At 41.4% G+C, this 24,743-nt stretch overlaps 1 protein-coding gene across 1 annotated transcript in view; it reads right to left on the bottom strand.

Moving 5' to 3' along the window:
* SLC2A12 (solute carrier family 2 member 12) overlaps window positions 1-24,534 on the bottom strand; it is a gene marked incomplete at both ends in the record, with an annotated part of 29,262 nt that extends 4,728 nt beyond the window's left edge. The window contains 2 exons of the mRNA XM_080616298.1: window positions 15,440-16,759; window positions 24,402-24,534. Coding sequence (XP_080472424.1) covers window positions 15,440-16,759; window positions 24,402-24,534 — 1,453 coding nt within the window. The remainder of the gene's footprint in view (window positions 1-15,439; window positions 16,760-24,401) is intronic.
* Between the last annotated feature and the right edge of the window lie 209 nt (window positions 24,535-24,743).

The raw sequence follows: 24,743 nt of genomic DNA, 5'->3' as shown, positions 1-24,743 counted from the left end.
TCCAGCCAGTTGTTTTTCCTGCAGGCCAGCTAGCCCTGTGCCTGAGCAAAACCAGGCCTGGCGGTGCATGAAGATCTAAGGATTGTATTTTGCCCCTTCTCAGCATCAGGACTGTTGAAACCAGTATCAAGAGTCACAACATGTCATGACAGGGAGTGCTAGCCGAAATGCAAAGCAGCAAGTAAGCAAGATGCAAAAGAGCTCTTCTGAGCAGTGTGTGCACAGCCTGTGGAGTTTGTTTCCACGGGATGGCCTGGCAGCCAGCAGCCAAGCTCGCCTGGAAAAATTACTATACACTGAAACTGGCAAAGGGAATATTCACAGTAATGTTAGGCAGGATTTAAATAAAGTTTGAAATAATTCAAACCCACTTTCTGCATGGCATAAACCACCCTCCAGGAATAAACTTTTTCTGTGGGAACTTTGGTCTGCATTTACTTCTAGAATCTTCTTGCATTCAAGCAACTTGCAGTGGCTGCTCAGAGAGGTAACGAGTGAGGAGGACTAAGTCCCATGAACTGGCATGGCAGCCCCACCAGGCTGGGTGAGCCCTGACCTAGATGGGCTTCATCAGCTTCATGGGTGCTGAGGGACAGCTCGTGTCACAGCTGAAATGTGTGGTGCTGTGGCAGCTTCAGTAGCATGCATTATTTCAAGGACAGATTGGCTCTTTCAGACTAACTACTGCAGTGCCTTGTCTGGGGGTTTGAAACATATAGTTTTTCTGTTAAGAAACCAAAATGCTTGAGGAACTGCATCAGCTGGAATAGTGGTTAGCTGCTCTTATTTCAACCAGTTATTTAGTTCAGATTGATCCCACTGACACATCTGATCTATTCTTCATTCTGCTAATGGTAGCTACTTCCTCTGGCACGGCCCTGACCTCTGCTTAGCTGGCAAGGAGTGGACAGGCTGATTCCCCACAGGGAAAGAGCAGTTGTAAAATTCTGGCACTTCTCACAGTCTGTTTATACCTTTCCCCAAGCTTGAAGCAGCAATAATGATCGATTCTTTGCTTTTAGCACCTCTTTGGGATTGTTTCTGCTATTTGTACCTTTGCCAAAAAGCAGCAGCTGCTGCAGGTACAGAGGGGTTGTGGCCTTCTCTTGGGGAGCCGGTAACTGGGTTTGGGCTCTCACTCATGATTGCTGCTACCTTGTGCACTGTGTGCATGCAGTGCTGCAGAAATTTAACCTGTACACTCCCAAAGTCAATGCAGAGTCAACTATGTGCTCTGCCTTCACTAGTCTAAGCAGCGGCATTTTACAGGGGAAATCATCCTGTCTTGAAAAGAGGGTCCAAATCCTCCTACTTCCCACACACGTCTCCATCTGATGTGTAATTTAATGTGATTGCTGTGATAGCAACCACATTGCACACACTCAGCAGCTTTCATTGTCTGTTCCGGTAACCCTTAGCTAGTGTTAGTGAATAGGTATGAAAACAGCTGGTGCTCTCCCGGTGAGATGTGGATAAGGGATGAGGTTAAGGGCTCAGCATCAGTCTCTGCTAGATTTAACAGCTGCAGGATTTGCTCATGCAGTGGCTGCAGGTAATAACTTACCTTTGCTGACCTGCAGTGCCTTATATGTTGACAGCAATTAAGAAAAATTTTGCAGCTGAATGGTCTTTTATTATGGTATAATCTATAGACTGCCAACTGCGAATGCAGAAGAAAATATTGCACTGAATCTGAACTGTTTCGTTAAGTGCTACAGAAACTCAATGACCTGACATTCCTTGCTCAAGTGAAAAGAGCAGAGGATTTAGGTATACAAACAACCTCTTGACCGAATGGTGACATTCACTTCCAAACAAAGTCACAGGGCTGTAGTGGCAGAAAACAGAATAATAATGGAAGATTTCGGCTGCTTCCATTAGGGCTAAATGAATTGCATAATGGAACACAGTGCTGGGACTACATTTTAGATAGCATAGATTATGGTTTCTGCCAGGAATTTGCCTGATACTTAATAAGAGAAAAAAAGGCAAATCTTGCTTCAGTGCTGAGCATGGGTTCAAGTAGCTCAAGATGTTAACTGTCACAAAGATGCTCTGTTATACTGGTTATAACATTTCAAATTCAATATTCTTGTAGTAGTGGAAGGGTCAAAAGCCTACCACAAAAAGGAGAATATGAGAATAAGCCCGCTTCCTGTAAAGAAGTTAAAAGGACCATCAGGGTAAATACATCAGGATGTTTTGAAGAATGTTTGAATTAACTCATTAGAGGCTTAAAATACGTATACAACCAAATAAAATAAAAGTAAATAGCTCAGCACAGATAAGCAACTGAATGAAAAAGTGTTAGAAATGTGCCTTCCGTAAAGTGTACACTGTGTCCAAACAAAGAAAACACAGTAGAATTGCTGAAAAGTTACTTGCTGTATCATCCTCAGGCGTTTTGAGAGTCTGCTGGCTGCAAGGACAAGAGGCCAGGGATGGAGGAGGTGACACTTGCCGGTGTTGAAGAAAACATTCCTTTGGAATACAGGAGGTGGTCACCCTAGTAGAACTCTGTACCAAGCTGTGGGCTGGTGCTGGGATACAGCTAAGTGATCTCAGCTGGATGAAGGAAAGGAGGATACGTACAGTGTCTTGAGGAAGAGTTGTCTAGTTTTTTTTGCTGAGGAAAGTGATGTCTCTTTGAAAGAGTTAAGGAACATGGGGATTCAAATGAATGAGCCACTGTGCTTTTCAGTTTCAAAAAGCTTTGGTAAAGTGCCAAGGGAAAAAAAGAAGGTATTGATATTGATCATCAGCTGTTTATAATAAGAAACGAAGCACAAGGCAAGTCTTCACAGTGGAAAATTACTGGATCTGCTCAGTATATTTCCAGGTCTTTCAAGCGAGGTTTGAATGCACATGAAGAAGTACTGATAGTACAAAATTATTAAGGATAATAAAAATAAATAAAAATCATAAAGAATTGCAAAAGGATCTGAAAATATTGACTTATTTGAAAAAAAAAAAAAAAAAAGACCCATAAAATCCATTATCAGTACATCTGAAGTAAGTTAAAAACCAGCCAGCAGTAACCACACCAGCATGCCAGCATTGCTCAAGGCAGAAGTGCTAGAGCCTCCGTGAGCAGTCCAGGGATAGCATCAGGTCCTGTGAGGCAGAAGTAATAGGTGCAGACAAAGGCCTGGCAGTTATTAGGAAGGGAACACTGAATGTGGTACTGAGCACACTGTGCCCCTGTATTCGTAACATTGCATGCAGATTTGGTCAACTCAGATGAGGTAGATGATGTAAGGGGCTCTGAAAAGATCAATTAAACAGACAAGTACCCTTCATCTTAGATAACATAGAGCAGAGGGAAGCAGAGTTGAAGCGGAGATGGAGAGAGGTTTTTGTTGCACTTTTAAAGACGGAAACCAATAGAATTCAAATGAAGTTACCAGGGACAGCAGTTAGGCGAGCCTTTAGGGAGGACATGCTTTTTCAGACAAAGTGTATTTCAATTGTGGAACTCACTTTGACAGGGTGCTTCAGATGTGAAAAATATTAGTGGTTTAAAATGATTAAATGCTGGGTGTTAAACACCATTTCTCCATACATGTGGAAAAAGATCCATCAGGAATTATTGCTCACAATAGCAAAAAATAAATCCCCAACATTTTTTCTTGAAGTTCCCTAAATTACACATAGGCAGAAGGACACGTTGTGCATGCTGCATGAGCCTTTTATGATGTACTTTCCTGCAGCATCTGCTTCTGGCTATTGTTGGAGGCAGGGTAAGAGATTGATTTGAGTGTCCCTTTTGTTTGAGCCAACATGTCAAACTCAATGAGCTTTGTATTTGGGCCATAAGCAAAGAGATGCCTCAACCCCTCTCATGATGCTTTTCTCACTTTCTTACTTTACAGCTGCACAGTAAATAAAATATGATTTTAAGAAAATAATCAACTTACATCAGAGAAACAGAAATATCTCATAATATCTGAGCAATACTGTGAGCTCGAAGGTACTTAACAGTCAAGTGAGATACATGAATGAAGAATGTCTTTGTTGTTTTGACCTTATTCCTGTCAGGAGGCAGAAGCAAATTGGAAGCTGCTCAGCAGCTCTTGTTAATGAAATTTTAGATTTCCTTAGTATTCATTTGCTGCCCAGCATTTTTTCCTTTCGTATACCTGTATTGTGTGAGATCAAGTTCTTTATGGTGAGATTTATAAAGCGACCATTGCAATACTTCAAAGAATTCAAGTTTCTGAGGTATAAACTCTGGAAAAAGATTAAGTGGACTTACAGCTTAGGAGGGAAGTAAGCAGAAATATGTGAGACTTTGAAAGGGAGGATTGGGTTGTTAGGAACACGAGGTCCAAGGGAAGATAAGGAAGGGATTATCCCAGCAGTAACACAGGCAGACCTTCTAGGAATGTGTAACAAATGATCAGCACTGGGGGAGGATGCAAGCAAGCCACTGCTTAGGTTCCATTAGAGGAAGTCAAAGGACATGTCTAATGACTCCCTTTGCCAAGACCAGGGTTTTTTCCAAGTTTATGAAAACCCACAGCTTTTTTATTTGTCTGGTTTTTGCCTGTGCTGGGTATTAACACAGATAGCCAGATGGCCTACTACTTCTCACAGCTTCAGCCCTGGTTCTCCTTGATTTCAAAGGGAGATGGCACAAGCCTTCATGGTGTGCATGGGTACGAGGTGTGTACCTATGACAGCATAAAGAATGGGGGCACAGCTGGGATTTGGGGCAGGGGGTACCTGCTGCTGTAATGTACCTGCACTATCCTAGCACTGCTCCCAGAATCCACACAATGCAACCCCTGCAGAGGCTTTTGTCTCTGGCGAAGGAAATATGGGGGGCTGGCAAAAGCAAGGGATGCTTAGATTGGAAAGAAGAGAGGGTGAGAGGGTGTCTGCTTTTCCAAAGCAGGTAAAAGAGATAGGACATGCAAAAAGTGAGTTGAAACTCTGGCCTTAATTTTGTGCAAGAGGCCAAAGCAGACTATCATGACCAGCATTAACAATCAGTGACTGCTTAATGAAAGACATTTGTCTGGCTGGCTCTGCCCCATAATGTGAGACTGAAGTGGCACATACAGAGCAAATAAGTGGCTACATTGCTTTGGAGTGCATATAAGCTGCCAGCAGAGTGCCAGCCTGCAAAGTGTCAAGACAAGCTCTGTGTGTACACATTTAAAGGAGTCGAATTGTTCTGTTGCTGAGAGATAGGGGAGTCAGCAGAAGCCTCAGCTAATCTCACACCTCTGGCTGTATCCTGATCTCTGTGGGAGAAGGCAATAGGTACCACATTCTGTGGCTTCCAAGTTGCTTCTCTCTGAGTAGCTTTGTGACTATTGGCTGCAAGATGATATCACTGATGATCCAAAAGGAGCTGGTGTGGCAAATCTGAAGCTATTTTAGTTTTCTTCTGGCACACTACATTTCTCTTTCTAATGGCTAATCTTTTAGGCTGACTTCTTGAAGGACAAGTGAGATTTAATCCTTGAGTCTCTGAGGCTGTATCAGAGTACATAAAAATATGTACTCTGTACTATTTGCATCACTATCTAGTAGATGGCTGAACACTCACATTTGCTTTTTTAAGGAACCTTGCGGTGGATCAAGTAAATCACTCTTCACTCTCACTTCCTCCAGTTTACATTAGAGCAGCAGGAGGGCTTCGGAGAAAGAGACTGTGAGAACAAGGCATTACCTCCTTCCCTCGTTTTCTGGGCCACTTAGCAAGGAGGGCAGTGGGATGTATTTCACCTCTGATTTCCCCAGCCATCCTTCCTCCCATAACCTTCTCACTACTGTGAGCCTGCATTTTAACATTTTTGGGGTTTTTTTACTATTGGAATTTTCATCTCTGTGAACTTGAAAAAAACCCTGTAATGCCTAGTATGGGTTTTCCTGATTCATGCAAGCAATTCAATATATTTTTAAATCTGTTTTCAGTGATTTTCAGTTACCATCCATTTTCAGCTTGAAAGAATGGTCACAAACAAAAAGAACTTTCTTAGATTCAGTGATTCCTATCTAAAGGATACTGGGCAGGAAGTGATGCATGTATAAGGATCAAGGAATAGCATAATTGTCTTAGTTAATGTGTTTCATGGCCTATCTGGCCCGATAACACTATTCAGTAGCAAATATATCAGTGGGATACATTATAGCTTTACTTATGGAGGTGTGCAACAGTTTCTTGTCAGATTCCCTAACAGAAGTTGATTTGAATTGGTGTATGAGATGACAATTCTGTTTCTAACTGAATTTCACAGCCATTCTCTCTCTTTCTCTCATCCTTTGTTATGTAGACACTCTAACTGTCCCATGAGGACAGAACAACTTGCAGGGCAAGCAGAAAGAGAAAAAGAGAGAGGGGGAAAAAAAAGTAAAGCTTTCGAGGAAGAATGTGCTTATTAGAATAAATCACATACTGCCATCCAAAAAAAAAAAAAAAAAAAAAAAAAAAAAGGCATTTTAATTAAACCCTGAAATGTGTTTTCTTGTTTGTAGGTGTTTATTTGTTCAGAATATTGAATCCAGGATAATCCTTTGAGGCATTTGCAGAGGAATGATGGCAGAAGGCAGAAGCCAGCCTGGAAAGTTGTGCCTGAATTACTTCAGATTATCGCATATTTCACTTATAAGATGTATGGAGAGGAGAAATTACCCAGACGGGTGCAGTAAATGAACCTGTTTTTACAGTATCCAAGGCTAATGTTGGTCCTTGTAAAGGGACACAACAGAAAAGAGCTGTTGGGACACAGGAACTGGGGACAATTTAAGCCTTTGTTCATGCAAAATAGAGATTTCATAGAATAATAGAACAGTTTGGGTTGGAACAGACCTTAAAAATCATCTAATTACAACCCCTCTCTAGACCAAGTTGCTCAAAGCCCCATCCAACCTAGCCTTGAGCGCTTCCAGGAATGGGGATTTGTGTGTATGTTTTACAAATTCCAAGTGGAAAGGATAAACTATTACAAGTGATTTATTTAGTGAAAGGCCTGCAGTGACCCATTTTTTAAATCCCTCACTTGTCACTGCTGGTCCTGCTTTCCTTTGGTTGCTGCTGGAGGAAGGCAACCAGAAGGAAGGTGAGAAGGCTCTAGGTCTGCCCACCACGAAGTATTTTTAGTGCTCCTTTCATAAGAGTTTCTGTACTTAGGGTTGATTTCCAAAGGCAACAGAATCTGGGTCCCCCCTGTGTTCCCTTTCCCTCTGAGAAAAGCTTTCTGGCTTTCCTGCCAGGGCTCAGTGTGACACAGAAACTCAGATGCCATGGGGAGAAACCATCTCCTGACTTCTTGTGCTGACATAACATGGGGCCATGCTCTCTGCCAGTCTACATAATCCTCAGCAGTGCCAGTAATTTACCTGATTGCACATTTTAATCTCTCTGGCATAATTATTTTTTTCATAGTTTACAATACAAATTTTATTTTTATGATCTTTACAAGTGAAATAAAATACTGTTTGTGCTTTTGAAGTCCTACTCACAGTTCAAGTTTTTGCACAAAGCTGACCTAAGACCAACTTGCCTCTAAAAAACTCCCAGTCCTCTCTCCCAAAGGAAACTATATTTTATGAAGCTTGACATATGTGCTATAAACTTTTCACAGATTTCAGTGTCACAAGGATCTTCATTCCCAGAACATGGTCAAGGAAACAAAAGTAAAATCTTTCATTTGCTTTGATGCGGCTATCAAAGACTGCTATTATTTACTGAATGCTTAAATGCAACACAACCTACAAAGGAAGAAGGGCAAATCTGGCTAATGATAGGCAACCTTGATTATCATATGGAAGTTAATACAGGATGGTATGCTAGATTCACTTGACAGTGCATCCATTTACAAAAGATAATGTCCCTGTGGAAGAAAACAGGATTGTTAGGCCCGATTACTAGTTAAAGTCACAACAATATTAGTTCTATAGAGTGGGTCTGGAGGGAAAATACATCATTTTGGACAGCAGGTGCTAACTCACCCAGGTCAAACTTAAAAACTATGCCTAATTTCAAACACAGGAGCCATTGCTTTCAAGCAGTGTCTTTGTGTCAATAAGTTTATAAACATACAATTATTAGTAGAGATATATTTATATAATCCGGAGCACCAAGATCAGAATATTGACTGAAATCACTGTTTAAGTGGAGCATAGTATGCCAAAGCACAGGTAATCCCCTAACTTTTTTAGGTAGTACTTTGAGGGACAAATTTTATGATCAGCAACAGCAAATTGAACCACCATCATAGTGGAGGCACAGGAATATTGGCTTGGCCATGGTATTGTCACTTCCAGTTTTCACAGTACCAAAGGCTCCATCTTTCAGAAAGCAAATCTCTTGGCCTGATATAAGGCTTGCCCTCATTCACATACTGAAAATTAAAGTTACGAACAGGAACACAGATGTCACTGAAAATGATGTCCCAGATTTCAGGTGTGCATCTCTGTATGTAGTTTAAGTTCAGTCTCAGGGTTGAGCAATGCTATTCTGCTCTTTGCATAATGAAGTCCTAAAATAATTAAAGAGAAGCTCTCACTGACATGGTCATATCTCATTACTGCAAAAGCCTTTTTTTCCTTATTATGATCTTTTTCACACTTAAAGAACCCTTACAAACTTCTATGTTCTAAAAGGTGGATAAGATTAAATTATTTGGCTGGTATTTTACAGAATACATTCTACAATTCAAAATCCTGTAATTCAGCATCCAGCTATCCAAAAATGTCTTAAATGACCTTGTATTTCACTACTACTAATCAGCCTGTGAAAAGGCAAACTGATTCCTGGGTTAGCTGATGTGTTAACAAGGGGCTTCAGATAAACCTTGTCTGGGGCAAGGAAATAGGGAGTAGTGGGAAATTCAGAGTCCCTGCTTAATTTTTCGTTTTAGCATGCCTTGTCTTTCTGTGGCAGGTTGGTAGTACAAGCACAGTGTGAAATAAAGGCCACATGAGGCACCATTTGAATAGCACAGGAATAATGAACTAGATAAATACTAGGAGTGTCATATTCAAACCACATAGTTGCATGCATAAAAGATGATTCAGTACAAAAGAACAGTGCTAGGAATCTTGTAATAAAATAAAGAATTCAAGATGATTTTTTAATTAACTAAAATAAGACTTTCTGTACTGACCTTTACTGAAATATTAACATTTCCAATGTTTATTATTCTGGTTCAGATCCAACAACAGATTTAAACACTTTCTTATTTTTGAGCACTTGATTTAATCCCCACCACTACCTCCTTCTCCCAGTGTAAACCACAAAACAGCATAAAATTGATGCTGCTCATTTCTGTGAAATTTAAGGCCAGGCTGCAGCTGCTCTACAAAATGTAGAAGCTCAAAAATAAAACATTATAAACAAGTGTCATGCAAGGCAATGTTGAGCATGAATGCCTGTTAACAGCAAATTCATGCACACTATAAATTAATACAATGACCATGTGCTGTAAAAGCCTGCAATGCTGCTCTAACATCAAAGATACTGATATGAATTCTAGACACTTCTATCTTTTACCTGTGTTTTCCAAGCTAGTGCAAGGCCATACAGCTTATGATGTTTCAAAACACAGGAACAAAACTACATGGAGGAATAGTGTCAGAATTTCCACACTGACAGTTCTCTTTCCCACGAGATTTTTCAGTTTCTGGCAGAACATCTGGTGGCCAAGAGCAAGAGCATTTTGGGGCAGAGAAAAAGCAGTCCTATGCAACCTGGATCATCTCTCCCTGGCAAGAGATATGACCACTTTGATTGAGTCCCTGGGCTGTTCACTGTCATATGTGAAACCAGCTCTTCTGCCTTTAGTGACTGAGGTGAAAGAAATGTTAAAGGTTCTGCATTTAACTGTGTTAATGATTCATGCTTTAGCTCAGGTAGCCAGTTAATCTAAGAATCACAGCAGCAAAATCAAGGGAACTAAATCTATTTCTAGTGAAATTCTCTGGGCTTTAGGGCAATGTTCCAGCTCTGGGCTTTGGCTTGCTTAACCCAACAAAATACACAAAGAAACACGGCCACAGACCCCATAAAATGGCATAAGAAGGACTGTGATGGATTGAAAGAAGGACTTATTTCCTTCCTCACCTCCATGGATTTCACTTTTCTTGTGAACCCTTGAGCTTTTTTCTATCTTCCTTGATTCTTCTTGCCTGATCCTTCTTCCATCTTCCCCACTGTCCCCAGCATGGATTTAAAGCTGCATTTAATGCTTCAAAAGCTCAAATCAGATGTAAAGAAAACAAGGGCGGGGGGTGGAAACAGAATAGAAAAGAACAGATCAGAGTAGAACAGAATAGAGCAGAGCAGAACAGAATAGATCAGAGCAGAACAGAATAGAGCAGGGCGGAACAGAGTAGAGCAGAGCAGAACAGAGCAGAACAGAACACAGCAGAATAGAACAGAATAGAACAAGAATGGGAGTAGGAATAGTTCAGTTGGAAGGGACATACAATGATCACTTAGCCCAACTGTGTGACTACTTCAGGGCTGATAAAAAGTTAATGCATGTTATATGTGGAATGGTATCACACAGTCTAGTTTAAGTTCCTGGTCTCCCTAAACTTCCTCAATAGCTAGTGAGGAAAGGAGGGCTGCGCCAAAGCAGAGGTCAGAGAACAGGGATCTGAAAGCCCCCCTTTAGGTGGGGAGAATATTTCCCTTTGTCAATTATCTGAGGAATCTGGTTCCTACATCAGCTAAATTTCCAACTATGTTGAAACATCTGTTCCATTTTAGGAATAAATTAGCTCAGTATTAAAGCATCCATTCAAGCTGATATACTCAATATGGCAAATCTGCCCACATTTAAATTAGAAATGGATATTCTCATCCCAAACTAGTCTTTCGTTAGTAAAAATTTGCTCCTAAGACTTTCCCCCACTAGGGGCTTGCCTTCATTGACTTCCATGCACAAGTTTTGTTCCTCACAGGGCCATTGAGGCCCACAGAGAGTTTCCACAGCAGTGACGTGGTGCATCACAGCAGGGCTTGCTGGAGATCATAGCCACTGCCCATTCTTGGGGCAACCTAGGCTGGGGGACACAAAGCCGCAATCTCAGGTCCCTCATGTGAGAGGAATTTCGTCAGTGTTAAGCTAACAACTCAAGGGCAGCTTGGTGGCCTGCCACCCTTTCAAGCACTAGGATCAAACCTGGGACCCAAGCATCTGAGTTAAAGCTGAATGGAAAGCAGATACAAAAAAGTCTTCAGCAACAGGTAACTCAGAAGAGAAGCCATTCCCTTCCCATGAACTGTCATGATGTCAGCAGAGCTGATGTGATTTGCACCAGCAGATTATCCCAAAGTTTATTGACCAACTGCCTAAATGCCTTTGCAGCTATACAGAAACATCTTTAGAGGACTGACAGAGGAGGAAGAGATCTTTTGTGCAAGGCATCAATGCTGTACATGCAGTCCAAATGCACACATTTGCCATCCCCCTTTCAATGTGTTCTCCACTCCACAGCAAAATATCCCCATGATGTTCACGGATTGCCTTGAACTGCACTCCTACAATATGTGTAAAGAGGCATTGCCCAACTCCTATTTTGCTCACTTGCTTTTTATTTACTAGAACAAATTCAGACTGGATATTGTTGTGTCCAGACTGAGTGTGCACTACCTGCTTCTTAGCCAAGGACTGTGGGAGCCCCTCTGATTTTTCTTCAGTGAAGAGGATTGCCTCCAGACCACACTGTATCCCTTTACTAATGTGTGTGGTGCTACTGTCTCTCTTTTGGCTACTTATTGGTGAGATCACCCTATGAGACCTCGTCACTCAGGGGATATGTAGAAACACATGGAAAGAAGTTATCCCTATTTAGTCCTAGATGCTAAATGGCACCAAAGCAGATGATCAGGGCAGAGAAGCAGATCTTTGGTAACAGGTGAAATCTGACACCTGAATATGAATTTTGTTTGTCAGGTCTGTGGGGGAAGCAGCAGGGCTCTGGGCTGGGCCCACTCTGTTTCGGAAAGGCTACACCTGCCCTGCAGATGTTAACCATGAGAACTATCTTGCACATGCTTTATCCGACAACAAGAGTTCCACATTCACAGCCTCATTTTGAAAAATAAGCCTGATAAGGAGTTTGTCTTTCCTGGTTCCTGCATCTCAATATGTTGTGCCACACAACAGTGATAAATGAAGGAGGTGAACCCTCCTGATAAGAAAGGACAAGTATTTTTTGCCTGTCAAGTGGTTTGAAAGAGCATCTGGCAAATGAGATGCTCTGCAACTACTTCAGTCAACTCTGTGCAATTTAGTAAGTGGTCATGCATGGCCATGGCCCTGACTAGAATTGCTCTGAGTGTCCTTTGTGCTAAATTAATTTCCAGGGTCACACTGAACTTTTAGAGCCCCCCTCACACTCTTCACTCTTCACATGGCAGCCAGAAAGCGGTTTCTCTTTGGCTGTGCAGGCATATTTCCCTGGTGAGAATGGTTGATCCTCATTTGGATATACAAGCAAAGGTAACTCAAGGCAAAGATGGGTGTCAAGTAAGTCTCCTTAGTTAATAACTGCTTTGAAATGCCTCTACAAACACCCCTGGAGATACAGCATGTGCTGTTCTGCGACAGGATGCAACACTGATTTGTTGCACCTACAAAACGTCCTCATAATTGTGTGAAATTGAGTGTGAACAAACAGTTGAATCGCAGTTTATCAAACATAATTAATCTGAAACAGAGCAGCAGAAATACTCATTTTATCTTGCCTAAGAGCAGATGATATAAATGCAGAGCACCCCAGAATCAAAAAAAGCAACTAAACAGATGCTTGCTAGTCTGCGAATTCTTTTATAATGCAAAAATGGCTTCTATCTCTTACTGTCTATTTTTGAGTGCTCATCACTCAAAATGAGGAGTGATGAGCACTCAATTGAGTGCTGCCTGGATGCTTTGATAAATGGCATAAATATATTTAGCGTACGTTTAGTTCATTAAAAAAAAAAAAAATCCATCTACCTTATGTAATTTGGAGACAAAAGAGAAATTATGGAAAAATACAACATTCATAAATGTCTGCTATGCAAATCTAGACTGTAACTAGTTCTTTGGCCAGAATGCCCATAAAGGAAGGGGGGCTGGGGAAAGCGATCAAGTAGTTAAAAAAAAAGGTGATAGAACTCAGGTTGCACGATCTGAAGTTGCATGGAGAGTGTACCACGTGTATCAAGAATGTACCGTTCTCCTAACAGCAATAAGTGGACTGTCCTTTATCCCCACAGAACAAGATTTAGCACAGGCGCAAAATAAACTGAGTGATTTTTTTTCTTTTTTTCCCCAGGAGTAGCCTTATGGGGTGGAGGGAAAAGATCAAGATTCTCTTTGCTCTTTGTCCAAAATAGGCTGATTTAATCTGTAGGTTACAAACAGACACATCCCCAGCAGTGCCTTGTCTCAACCAGCGGGATGGGCAGACATCACACTGATTATGAGATTCTCCCACTGAAAATACAGTTGTACAGGGGTTACAGTGCTTCTGTCCCCTGGTGTCCAGGCATTGCTTGGCAACAGCAACCAGTGAGTGCAGCCTTAATGCCTTCCTCTCTGCAGAGTAGACAATGTCTAACAGTCTGGTCCAGACCACAGACCAGATTTAGAGATTAACAACCTAAACATGTTAAAACTGTTTATATAAGCAGAGGTGCTCTGGCTGTTTTTCTTTACACTATGAAAGGCACACTGAGCTAGGCTTTTAACATACATTCAAGGATTTGGGCTCCAAGAAGCAGATGTTGAAGGCTGCATATGAGACACAAATCATAACTTTGCATTCCAACCCAGATTATTTAACCACAACAGATCCTTTGCAGATTCAAATAATCTCCTGATTTTCAGACTCCTGCAGTTTCTAGACATTGTCAATTTTAACTTTTAAAGTAATGAAAATGTTTTGAAAGTACTTTCCTTGAAATACCTATATCTCTCCTCAACCAGGCCTTCATTTCTATGCAAATACATCTGTCTGCATGAATTGCCTCAATGTGGTTTTATCATACATGATTTTAACATGATGGAGCTGAGTCTGTGCCTGTGCTTTCATATTTGCTGTTTGAGAGCATTTGTGCTCATAGTCAAAAAAGATATCAGAAAAAAGACACTGTCCTCAAAGATTTCTCAGATTATCCTGGCAAACATACATCAGTCTTTGTAGCCCTCAAGGAAGTAGTCCTTATCCTTAACTTCCCATTAAGCCAACTCAAATGACTGGGGATCCATTCACTGTCAGGTCAACAGGAAAGCACCTTTCAACAGGACACCAAGCCTGAATGTGTGCCCCTGCCTTGAGAGTCATTAAATCTTGTGTTTGAAACACACAAGTAAAAGCTCAAGTAACATTTTCCTTTGAGGGCTGCACCCTTGGTTTTGCACCTATGTCATTGAAAGCAGAATCCACCCCCAGGATGATCTGTAAGAAAAGGAATAATTCAGCAATAACACAATCAAGCTTGCTGCCCTGGCAATGAATGCTTATCTCAAGCTGCTCACCCCGTGTGCAAGGTTTAAAATAAATAAATACTGCAGGGGAGCTGCTGTTAGTGCAACTGTTGGGTTGTATTCTTGTGTCAAGCTTTTTATCATAATAGTACAGCAGGAGTACACTGTGTTTGCAAGGCAAGTTTGAGCCAGGGCAAAAAAGTACGTAAAGGCTATTAATAAATAATGGACTCTGAGCATGGGGGTTTTGCAGTGTGGCTTAAAAAATCAGCCCTTTCAAAGAACAGTAGTATGTTAGTGCTATTGGAACGAAATAGGACAAAACAAAATGTAGAGATGTAATTGCTAGTGTCTGGGAATGGCAGACATGTTGTCTGTACAGAGTGGGAACTGTGCAAATGTGATGGCAGCCACAGCAGTACCTCGATTGTACAGTGATGTGCCTTTGTGTTCTTCTGCCTGTGCTCTTCAGCACCAGTAGTGGTGATGATAATACAGTTTGTTCATGAACTATGATATCTTGAATGTTTTTTCTATATTTGAAGACTATTATATAATCAAGGGGCCAGATCCTCAGCAGGACTCAGGCATGCTGTCATTTCATGGACATGATGGTGTCACACTAGGCTGAGATTTATGTTGGGTTTATGAGTTAGCAGCAACAAATGCCTGCATCTTAACCTTCCTTATGTAAGGACACAATAGACTAGGAAAAGGAAAGATATTGAGGGGCCCCAAAATTTTGTTGTACAAAGCTCAGAGCAGTTTTTAACCTCATTGAATTGAAGGGAGATTAGGCCATTGGCCTGACTGGGCAGGACCTCTTCCTAAAAAGTACACCGCAGGCCCCCCAGGACTGTCTCTGACAATATCAGTGCATATTAGCAGGAAACGTTGCTTTGCCTAATTGGGCATTGCCTGATGCCAAGGCAAGCATGTCATCCCAGCACTTGATCCACCTGCAAGTAAATCATTACAAAGAGTTAGAAAAATGAAACACTTACTTGGTCCAAGACCTATGGAAAATGCAGCAACATAAACAAGCAGGCTGACCAGCGAGAGCCATTTCAGGACAACGGGAACTTCCCCAGTTTCCATGTGAGAATCTGTTGTGCTTTTGCCTGCAAGGGCGGTCCTGTTCAGTTCTCCTGTCTTGGCAACATCTGGGCTTCTCTGCGCATCAAATAACAATCTTTCCGGTGAACCCGCACTAGCAAAGAGGTCCTTGAGGCTACCATTGGTGACACCGGTGGGGTTTCCTGGTCTCTGGTGAAATAAATCCTCTGGAGACTGACTTCTGCAGATGCTGGTGAAATTCATATTTATGTTACGGTTCACTAAGCCCATTGTGACCAAAGACACTGCCATAATGGAAGAGCCAATACACAGAAAAGTTTTACTTCCAACTTGATCCACAAAAGCTATGGCTGGGACTGTGCTGACCACTTTAACTACTCCAACTCCAGTAGAAGCCAAGCTGGCAGCTTCATTGCTCTGGAACCCAACTGACTTCAAAACAGTTGATGCATAAAATAAAATGTTGGGCTGCCCAGTTGTTTGCACAAAAAAGACTAAGGTGAGTCCCACCAACATTCGAGCTCTCATGTTGTTTTTTGAACGAAACAGGTCCAAGAAACTATACTGATCTTCATCTTTCAGGGAAGACTTGACTGCAGTAAGTTCTTTAGTAGCATCTGACATTTCCCGTAACCTCTCCAGTACTTTTCTCGCAGCTTCTTCATTGTTTTTCATTACAAGAAACCGAGGACTTGGAGGAAGGAAATACATGGCAATAGCCTGCAAAGCACCTAATGGAATCACAAGGCCAAACATATACTTCCAGCCGTGAGATACACTAGCAAAAACATAGTTTGAAATATAGGCAAAGAGAATGCCCATCACTATCATGAGTTCATTTAATGATACTAGGAGGCCTCTTCTGTGCTTTGGCGCGATCTCAGCAATATACACACACGTTGCAATTGATGATAATGATATGGAAATACCTATGGCAATTCGTCCCACAATAAGTAGCCCATATGATTCATAGGGCAGGATAATCAAACTCCCCAACACAAGTAAAGAAGATGCAATAATGATAGCAAGTCTCCTTCCAAATCGGTCTATCAGGAATCCACCAATAAGGGATGCAAATAAGGCCCCAAAAAGCAGGGAGCTCACAATGATTTCCTGTTCTTTGCAAGAGAGCTCTAATATGCTGCTCATTTGAAGAAGAGCTCCAGAGATAACACCCATCTCATAACCCATCAGAAGTCCACTCACAGCAGCAACGGCAGAAGATAAAAAGGTAAATGTTCCACAGCCTGAAATTGGATAAAAAACATGACAAATTGGAAGTGTGACTTCTGCAACGTTATGACAACTAATAATAACTTTATATTTGGACTGATATACCAGTCCAAAAAAATCCTTTAATAATTTTTCGGTGAAGCTGTTAGGTGACATAAAATGATATTTTGGGGGGAAGAAAAATAATTTCATATAAACACCTCTTTAATTTTAATGTTTTTGGGTTTCGTATCTTCCTGATCAGAAGTCAATAAGATTTTGATCCGGCCCTAAATATTAAAACTTCTCTCTCAGAGTAACATTGCAAAAAGCAACACTGACAGTACAATCTTTCCTTAAGAAAACAGGTTTTGCCTTTGAGATGTTCTCAGTGTTTTTCCTTTACTGAATTGAGAAAGTCTTGTCCACCTAACTACTGTACTGTGGGCAAGGAAAACAATAATTTCCAAGTGAAATTGCTTCAAACCTGACTTGAATAACAAGTTACGCTGTTCCTACCCACTTACCAATTCTTTTGATTCACCTGAGGATGTCATGAAGGCTGCTGGTACCAGTGTTTTTATTTTGCAAAATGGAAACTTAGCCATCAAGCACCAGGCTGATTCAGATAGCTGGGATATTGTAGGGAAACTAGTCTTTGAGGTACAAGCTCAGGAACTCTGGGCTTTGTTCATCACTAATCTCAGATACTTCAGAATATCAGGATCTAATATTTTGCATAGCTTATGATGGCCACAATGTCAGGAATGAAAAATAGATGGTGAAAGCATAAACCAAGTGGAGATTATGTGCCTTTGAATGTCCATTTTAAAGCAAATTCATTTTATACAACTATGATTCACTGTTTATTTTTACAAGATAGATTTAACTGATCGTATTCTAGTAACTGTGAGGCCTTTTACACCCTAAACCTTGAAGAATATATCAGTTTGTTATTGTTGGTCTTATTCTTTTCCTAGCATGACTTTCCTCTCATCATGATGTTGGCTGCCACGCAAGTAGGAAAATTGACTTCTGATTTTCTGGTTAGTTGGAGAGACAGGATGTATCTGAGGAGAGGTAGCTTTTGCAGCATAACTGAGTCAGTCTTTCAGTTAATTCTCCTGCAACAAGCTGGAAAGTGGTGTACGGTCTAACTGAAAATGAAACATATACTTTGTTTATTTTTAGCTTATTTTTCTAAGGCATTAAGACTCTTTGATCGCATTGACTGCCTGGAGTTCCTCGCCAATAACTTTTGAGCACATTGGCAAGGATCAGTCTCATTTGACAGAGGATATTACATTTCTAAAGTAAATCATGAAAAGAGAAGGGCAGCCCTAGCACTACGCATGCATTACCAAAATAAACAGTGCCAGAGCCCAGGCACAGACCCTGGCATGTGGCCACATATCCTACTAAATTGCTGTCATGGTCCCTGGCATGTTTGTGCCCCAAGCCAACTCTTACTCTCCTAACAATTCCTGGAGGCAGTTTGGCTCAAGGTACGAGCCTGCTATCACACCCTACAGGCGCTCCACTGAAGGCTGAGTCTTTTTGGAGAGTAGCAGAGTATACTGTGTGAATATAAATTGTGCCTCCAGGGTCAGGGGATATTAGTTAGACCATTAAGTCTATTAAGATACGTATCACCTATTAGCTCTCTACTTGGCTCTCCCTTCCTTCCCTTTTAGTCAGGCAGAAGCCACATGGCAACAGCAGGAGCTAGTGAGTGCACCCAGCTCCACTCAGCCTACTCTGCCTCTGGGCTTGGGTGACTGAAAAAACAGAGATAGACAGGATATGGTAAAAAAAACATATGGTTTTGTCATGATGGGCCCTAAGAGCATGGGGGAAATGGGATATTGTAAGAAGTCTTTCATAAGATGGGGGTGGATGGTAGATTTATTGTGATGGAGGTAGGACAGCTTGAAGAAAATGTCAGAAACAAATTTACAAAATGCATCAGTGATGGAACAATCTTTTACATATATATATAGTTGTGTCCATGTCTGTATTATGTCTGAAGCTTCTTCTTTCATATCTGCAGTATCCAAGGTCATTGCACTTATTTTATGCAGAGGTTAGTGAATGGGTTAGGTTAGGGCAAGATCCTGCTGTACTTCCTTCATACACTGAACAGCACTGAATAGTACTTCAGCGGAAGTACTACTGACTCCAGTTAAGCTGTTTTGTGCTTCATGTGCTCCATCCTCCACTGCATGCATGCAATATACATGTTATCATTGCAAAACCTAATTTCTCCCTCCCCTTTATACTTTTAACTTGCCTGCCTGCTGTATGTTACTAGATCTGGAAAATACAGCTTCAATGAATCCTAGCTAGAAATCAGGGCTGGTAATGACAGAGTTGTGCTGAATTACGAGCTTGGGTACCAGAAGCTACACTGCTAATTTGGTTACAGTATCACAGTGCTCTGCCCAAAGTACTGCTCAGTGCTGATGTTTGTGTTGTCTTGGATATCTCTGTATTTTACATAATTGAGCCATGTAGATTTAACCTAAGATTTTGCCTTAATTTATACATTATAAAGCTGAAAGAGACCATTGTGTTCATCCAGTTTGACACTTATGAACAGCACAACATAAACCTTCAGACTCATTTAAATGATATTTTATTTGAACTGGGCTGTTTAAAGTATTCAGATTTGATTTAAAAATTGCTAGTGGTTGAAAGCAAATGATTTTAAGGTTTTAGATCCCAGTGGCTAATTTCTTTCACTGTAAACTATCTGTAAATTATTTCTAGGCTTAATTTCTGCAACTTCATCTTCCAGCCATCATATAACATTCTCCATTTACCTACATTTAGCTGTGTTCACCAAGTACAAAATTATGGCCTGTCATCTAGTCATCCCAAAGACCTCTCTTTGATAAGCTGAGGTTTTACAAGTTTACCAGTCCCTTAGGTATTCAAAGCTGTTTTCTCTGAATTCTATCCAAATTATCAACTTCTTCAATAAATTGTGAGCTGGACCCAGTGCTCCTGCAGTGGTTGCACAATGCCAAATAGGAACTTGACAGTTTTCCTGCTCCTGGTGGACATTTGCCCTTCTACTCATCCAACGACTGTCACAGCCATGTACAGGAGCTCATGTTCTGCTGGTTACCCTACAGGACAGCCAGCTCCTTTTCTGACAGGGTTCTTCCCAAGGCACTGCCTTTCTTTTAAATATGACCTGCCTCTTTTCACCCTAGGAGTGCAAATCAGTTTATGTCTGTATTGAAATACATAGGATGGTTTCAACTTACCTAACTGTGAGAGATCTGCAGCATCTCTACATCTCTTCTGTAACCACTTGTGAAAAATAGGCATGTCTAGATATTTGAGGTAGGTCAGATGCCTATTTCTCTCCATTGCCTATAAAAGGAATCTGTGTGGCTTGCTCAGATGCAGAAGCCTAAAGTTAGCAAAGGGGAATCACAGACAGTACTTTCACTTGCAGTCAGCAGGCCAAACCACTCGAACTGCATTCAGCCAGTGGCATATCCCATTGATTAATCATCCACAAATAATACACTATTATTTTCTTCCAAGCAACTGAGAAAAGATGTTAAGCAACAGAGGGACAAAAAACTGAGTTTAAGGCTCAGCAGCAGAAACACAGCAGCTTGGGCAGTGTCTCCTACTGATACTTTGAGGTCTGTTATGCACAGCTTTTAATTCTTTAAATGTGCAACTGCCAGTTTTGTATAGTTCCAGTTTTTGATTCAAAAGGAGAGTGCAAAGTCAAATATCTTGATGGAGTCCACCACTAGCACTATTCTTTACAATCCAGACTGTGCTTTCCTCAGCCTGAGGTCCTTAGAGAAACCAAGGTGAATATTTCTAATCTGGGAGGCTGTACAGACTGGTTGTGGAGCTTGGACGCTTGGGAAGTTGCTAGGGAAGCACTCAAGCCCATATATTTCTTGCCTCTCCAAGTACAGCAGCTTGAATAATGTCTGAATAATCAACTGACATTGTTGTTCGTGTATCCAGTGACAGATTCACAGAGTCATATAGAAATAGAAAAGGGCTGTAACTAGAGCAGACCGCTAAAGGAAAAGCAGATTCTGATGTGATGCAGAGGGAGACATGATGTCTTTCTGCTTTAGCAGCAGCAAACTCAGCAGTTAACTTGGTGTCTCCTGTTCCTCACAGGCCCTGTTCTGCTGAGAAATATCCTTATATTGCTATGAGGTTTTGTTGTAACTGGTGTACCTAAGACTTGCCTGCTCAGGGCTGCCTGCTGAGTTATGCCCTGAAATCTCTACTTGATTTTCCTTCACAGTCTTCCTCTGATCAAAATTCCCTCTGACTTCAGTATATGTTTTGCTTTAACATTTCCAGATAAAGCATGTTGCAGTAGTTTCACTCACAATACTTTTAAGTGTCACTTTTAATTATGTTGCTGGCAGTTCTTAGGCATATTTCCCCCCCCCCCCCCCCCCCCCAAAAAAAAAAAAGAAAAAAGTTCTTAAAATTTATATTCCTCTTATTTTTATGAGAAGCCTGAAAAACCCATGGCACTGTGCATCCCGGGGGAATAAAATATTTTAATGATATCTTCCAGAGAAATTTCTCTTTCTGTTTGCAACAGACACCGTGGGTAATGAGCGTGTGGCTGGTACATGACAAGTGATTGGAAAGTCTATTCTTGAGTTTCTGCATGTAAACAAACTGATTTCTCACAGCTGCTACTCAGGTCAAAAGCAACATTACTTGGCAAACAAACTCATATTTGAGAACATTTGCTGGAAGTGTGCATGCTAGGTTCCTGAAAAGGAGACAAAGCACAGTTGTAGTATAGCACAGAGTACTGATGGTGAGACTGCATAAGGTCAAATAATAAGAATGTGACCTTATCTTCAAGCACATGTTTGGGAAAATAGAGCCCTTCCAAAGACAAAATATTTGACCTGGGTCTAAATTTTCTGGGCACTACAGAAAAATGATCTGTGCCAGGAAAGATTTACAAGATGAGCTGGGAAGCACCTCTCTTCCACAATTTCATGTGCAGTAGAGCCATGGGATAGGTGCCCGTGAGCCCTTTGCAACTCACCTTGACAGTACCGCACACCATGCTCCACATTAATCCAGACACTGAGGTTTCATTTATGTACATTTTCTTTCCTTTCTCCCAAGAAAGCAAGAAGTGTGTACAGAAAACTAGTGGGATGGAATGGGATGTTGAGAGGAGAGATTACTTTTTTACATGACCTGGGCAAATACATCTATTTTTGATAGGAAGGGATTTGACAGTCCCTTCCAATATGGTGCTTTTTTCTGTTGACTTTGATTTACTCTGAGGTGAGAAATGTTTCAATTTGGGAGGGAAGGAAAATATTTTCCTGCAAGGTCAAATATATGCTTTTTAAATCCTTGGGGATACTTTGATTAATTTAGACATTTGGAAGGTGAAATCAAGCTTTGTCAATCCTTGGTTAATAAGCACAGATTAGAAAATCAGAGTTAGTTGAGTGCACTGCACAGATATGGATCTACAGCATGGAATCTCCCTTCTTCAACGTAACAAGGTATCTACATTTATCCATGATAAATCTTAAAACTACAGCATCTCTATCTGAAAATTTTAAGCTGTCTTTAACAATATATTTCTTCTCCATGTGAATGCTGCCTGACATACAAAAAGTTTGCCGTTAAAAGGAAATAATGTTTACAATTCCCCAAGCTGTCTTTAAAGAAGCATTTTGCTAAAGCGTACAGCATGTAGATCAGGTGGTTTTGTAGGATAAATACTTAATGGCATGTGTTGGGAATTGCTGCATGATTGAATTATGGTTTTGCTTCTTGTAAAAGGTGATTATCCTATTTTCATGCCATCATGATCTTTGCTGCACTGTCACTGTCACAGTCCCTTTCTCTGTCTCATCCAGTTCCTTGTTGATCTATTCTAATGCCTGAGGTTTCTTTAGATCCAATACCTACTTAATAGCTGTGTTTTTCCTTTTAGCTGGGATACATTTGATCTAACTGTCCATCTAGAAGTCTGGCATGAGATCTAAACCAGTTACCCAACAAGACCCTATGGGAAGAAACAAATGGTAGCTTTGGGACAAAGTTATATTGCAAGCAGAGCTGGAAAATCTCAGAATATATTAAATTTACCTGAAAACAGTGTCAGGGCCTTGTGGGATCCACGACCATTTGGCCAATGTGACTCCTTTCACCCAAGTGTGAAAGGCAAAACCAAAACAAATATTTTGTAAATTGAACTAAAAAAGAGGGCTGAAGGAATTGCATATTTTCACACATCTAAATTCCTGTGATGGTGGGAAGCATTGTATACATTGTACAGTATAAGCCCAATTAAAGTATTGTGTAATATTTGAATTTCATAAGAAAAGGTCCCCTGGCAGTGATTGAAAGGCAGGGAATGCAGATCCTGAGCAGACCCACCCTCGCCATCTCTCCATCTCTCTTAGTGCTGTTCCATGTATTTTCATTATGTCAACAGGCAGCCTGGCACTTCATTACATTGAATGGGATTTGGGTTTTGTTTCATTATTTTCCAGTACGAATCAACAAGTTCTTTTAATTCCTAGCCAGGCAATTAAAAATTCCTCAGGTTGCTGCTTTAATTTCTGAGGGTAAAGCCAAGTGTGTAATTTGTATGTACTCTTCTAGCCATAGCTCTTGTGCTGCAGTATTTTTGCTGTTTATTGTAATTGCTGTGCTTCCCTTTGATAATGTTATCCCAGACGCACCTGCTTTGCTCCCCCCATGCCCTCAGGTAATGTTAAATATGTCTGCACACCAACTGGCCTTCTTGTTTGACCTCTGCATCCAGGTGTCAGTAGACATTGCTAGACTGATCACTATTACATTCCAGCGAAGCATTTCTGCCTGTGGTATTTGTGGGTTAGTCAGTTCGTTCATTTTGAAGTGAACAAAACCTGCTTGGGACATAGTAATTTCTGGCTTACAACTGTACTTTCCTGTTTGGGTACAGCTGTCTTGTGGGTGCAAAATATCATGTTTGTGGGTCATTTTCCCTTTGACCTTATCATCACTGAAAGTGACTCAAGGTGCAAAACCGTGCTGTAACTTAGACAAACTGGCTGGGCAGGACAGCAAAGGTGAAGAGCTACGAAATTCAGCTTCAGTACTCAAAAGAAGAAATTCTGCAGTTGATTTTTCAGGGTGTCAGCACAGAAACCCTGCTTCTTCCTGAAATGCTAGGAGAGAAAAGAGAAGGGAGTCCTCGTGTCCCACCCTGCACTTTCCCTCTGTGTGAGCAGGTGCAGTGCTTGCCTGGCCTCCCTCCACTTCCGTGAAAAGGGTTGTATTGCTTCCGAGCATGAAAGGGCCAGAGCACCGCTGCTATCTTGGGCACCAGGGGGTTTCCCAACTTTTCAGGAGACTGATCTACGTAAAGGGAAGGCCTCTACACAACAAACAACATATGCACAGACAGTAGGATCGAGGCCTTTTGGGAAAAGTATAGCATAAAGCTTCATTCAAATTTCAAGCTGGCATTTCTCTTCCTTACTCACGTTTTCTCCCTCTCACTGTCAGACATCCAGAGTCCCATTCCCTGGGACGCCCCTTGGCTTTGCAGTGCTGCTTTCACAGCCCCAAGCATTAGCTCCACAGGCACGATGCTGCTCTGCTGCCAAATGAACAGCTGGCATTCAGCTCCGGCCACTTTACCTGTTGCAGCCGGGAGCTCATGGAGGTGGCGGTGGCTGCTGCGGCGGCTGCCCCGGCTGCTCTCCTCATCCTCCCCTGCTTTCATCGTCTGGCTCTGCTGGCTGAGGTCCCCTTTGCTCTGCCCAGGTACCATTGCCAGCCCCTCTGCACCTTGGGGCAGGAGCACTTCACAGGGCAGCAGTCCTTCCCTGGACGGAGGGGAAAGCACAGGTTATTTTCCTCATTGCAACAAGTTGCTGAAGCTGTCTGAAACCAAATGCAAACCACAAAGTGGTTTGTGAACAACTTTGTTGCTATTTCAGAAGGCTTTGCCCTTTGCAGTGACACAGGCTGTTGCTATTC

The sequence above is a fragment of the Psittacula echo genome (genome assembly GCF_963264785.1).
Source record: "Psittacula echo genome assembly, chromosome: 4".
In the NCBI taxonomy this organism is placed as follows: Eukaryota; Metazoa; Chordata; class Aves; order Psittaciformes; family Psittacidae; genus Psittacula; species Psittacula echo.
This window is presented reverse-complemented; position numbering and strand designations above follow the sequence as displayed.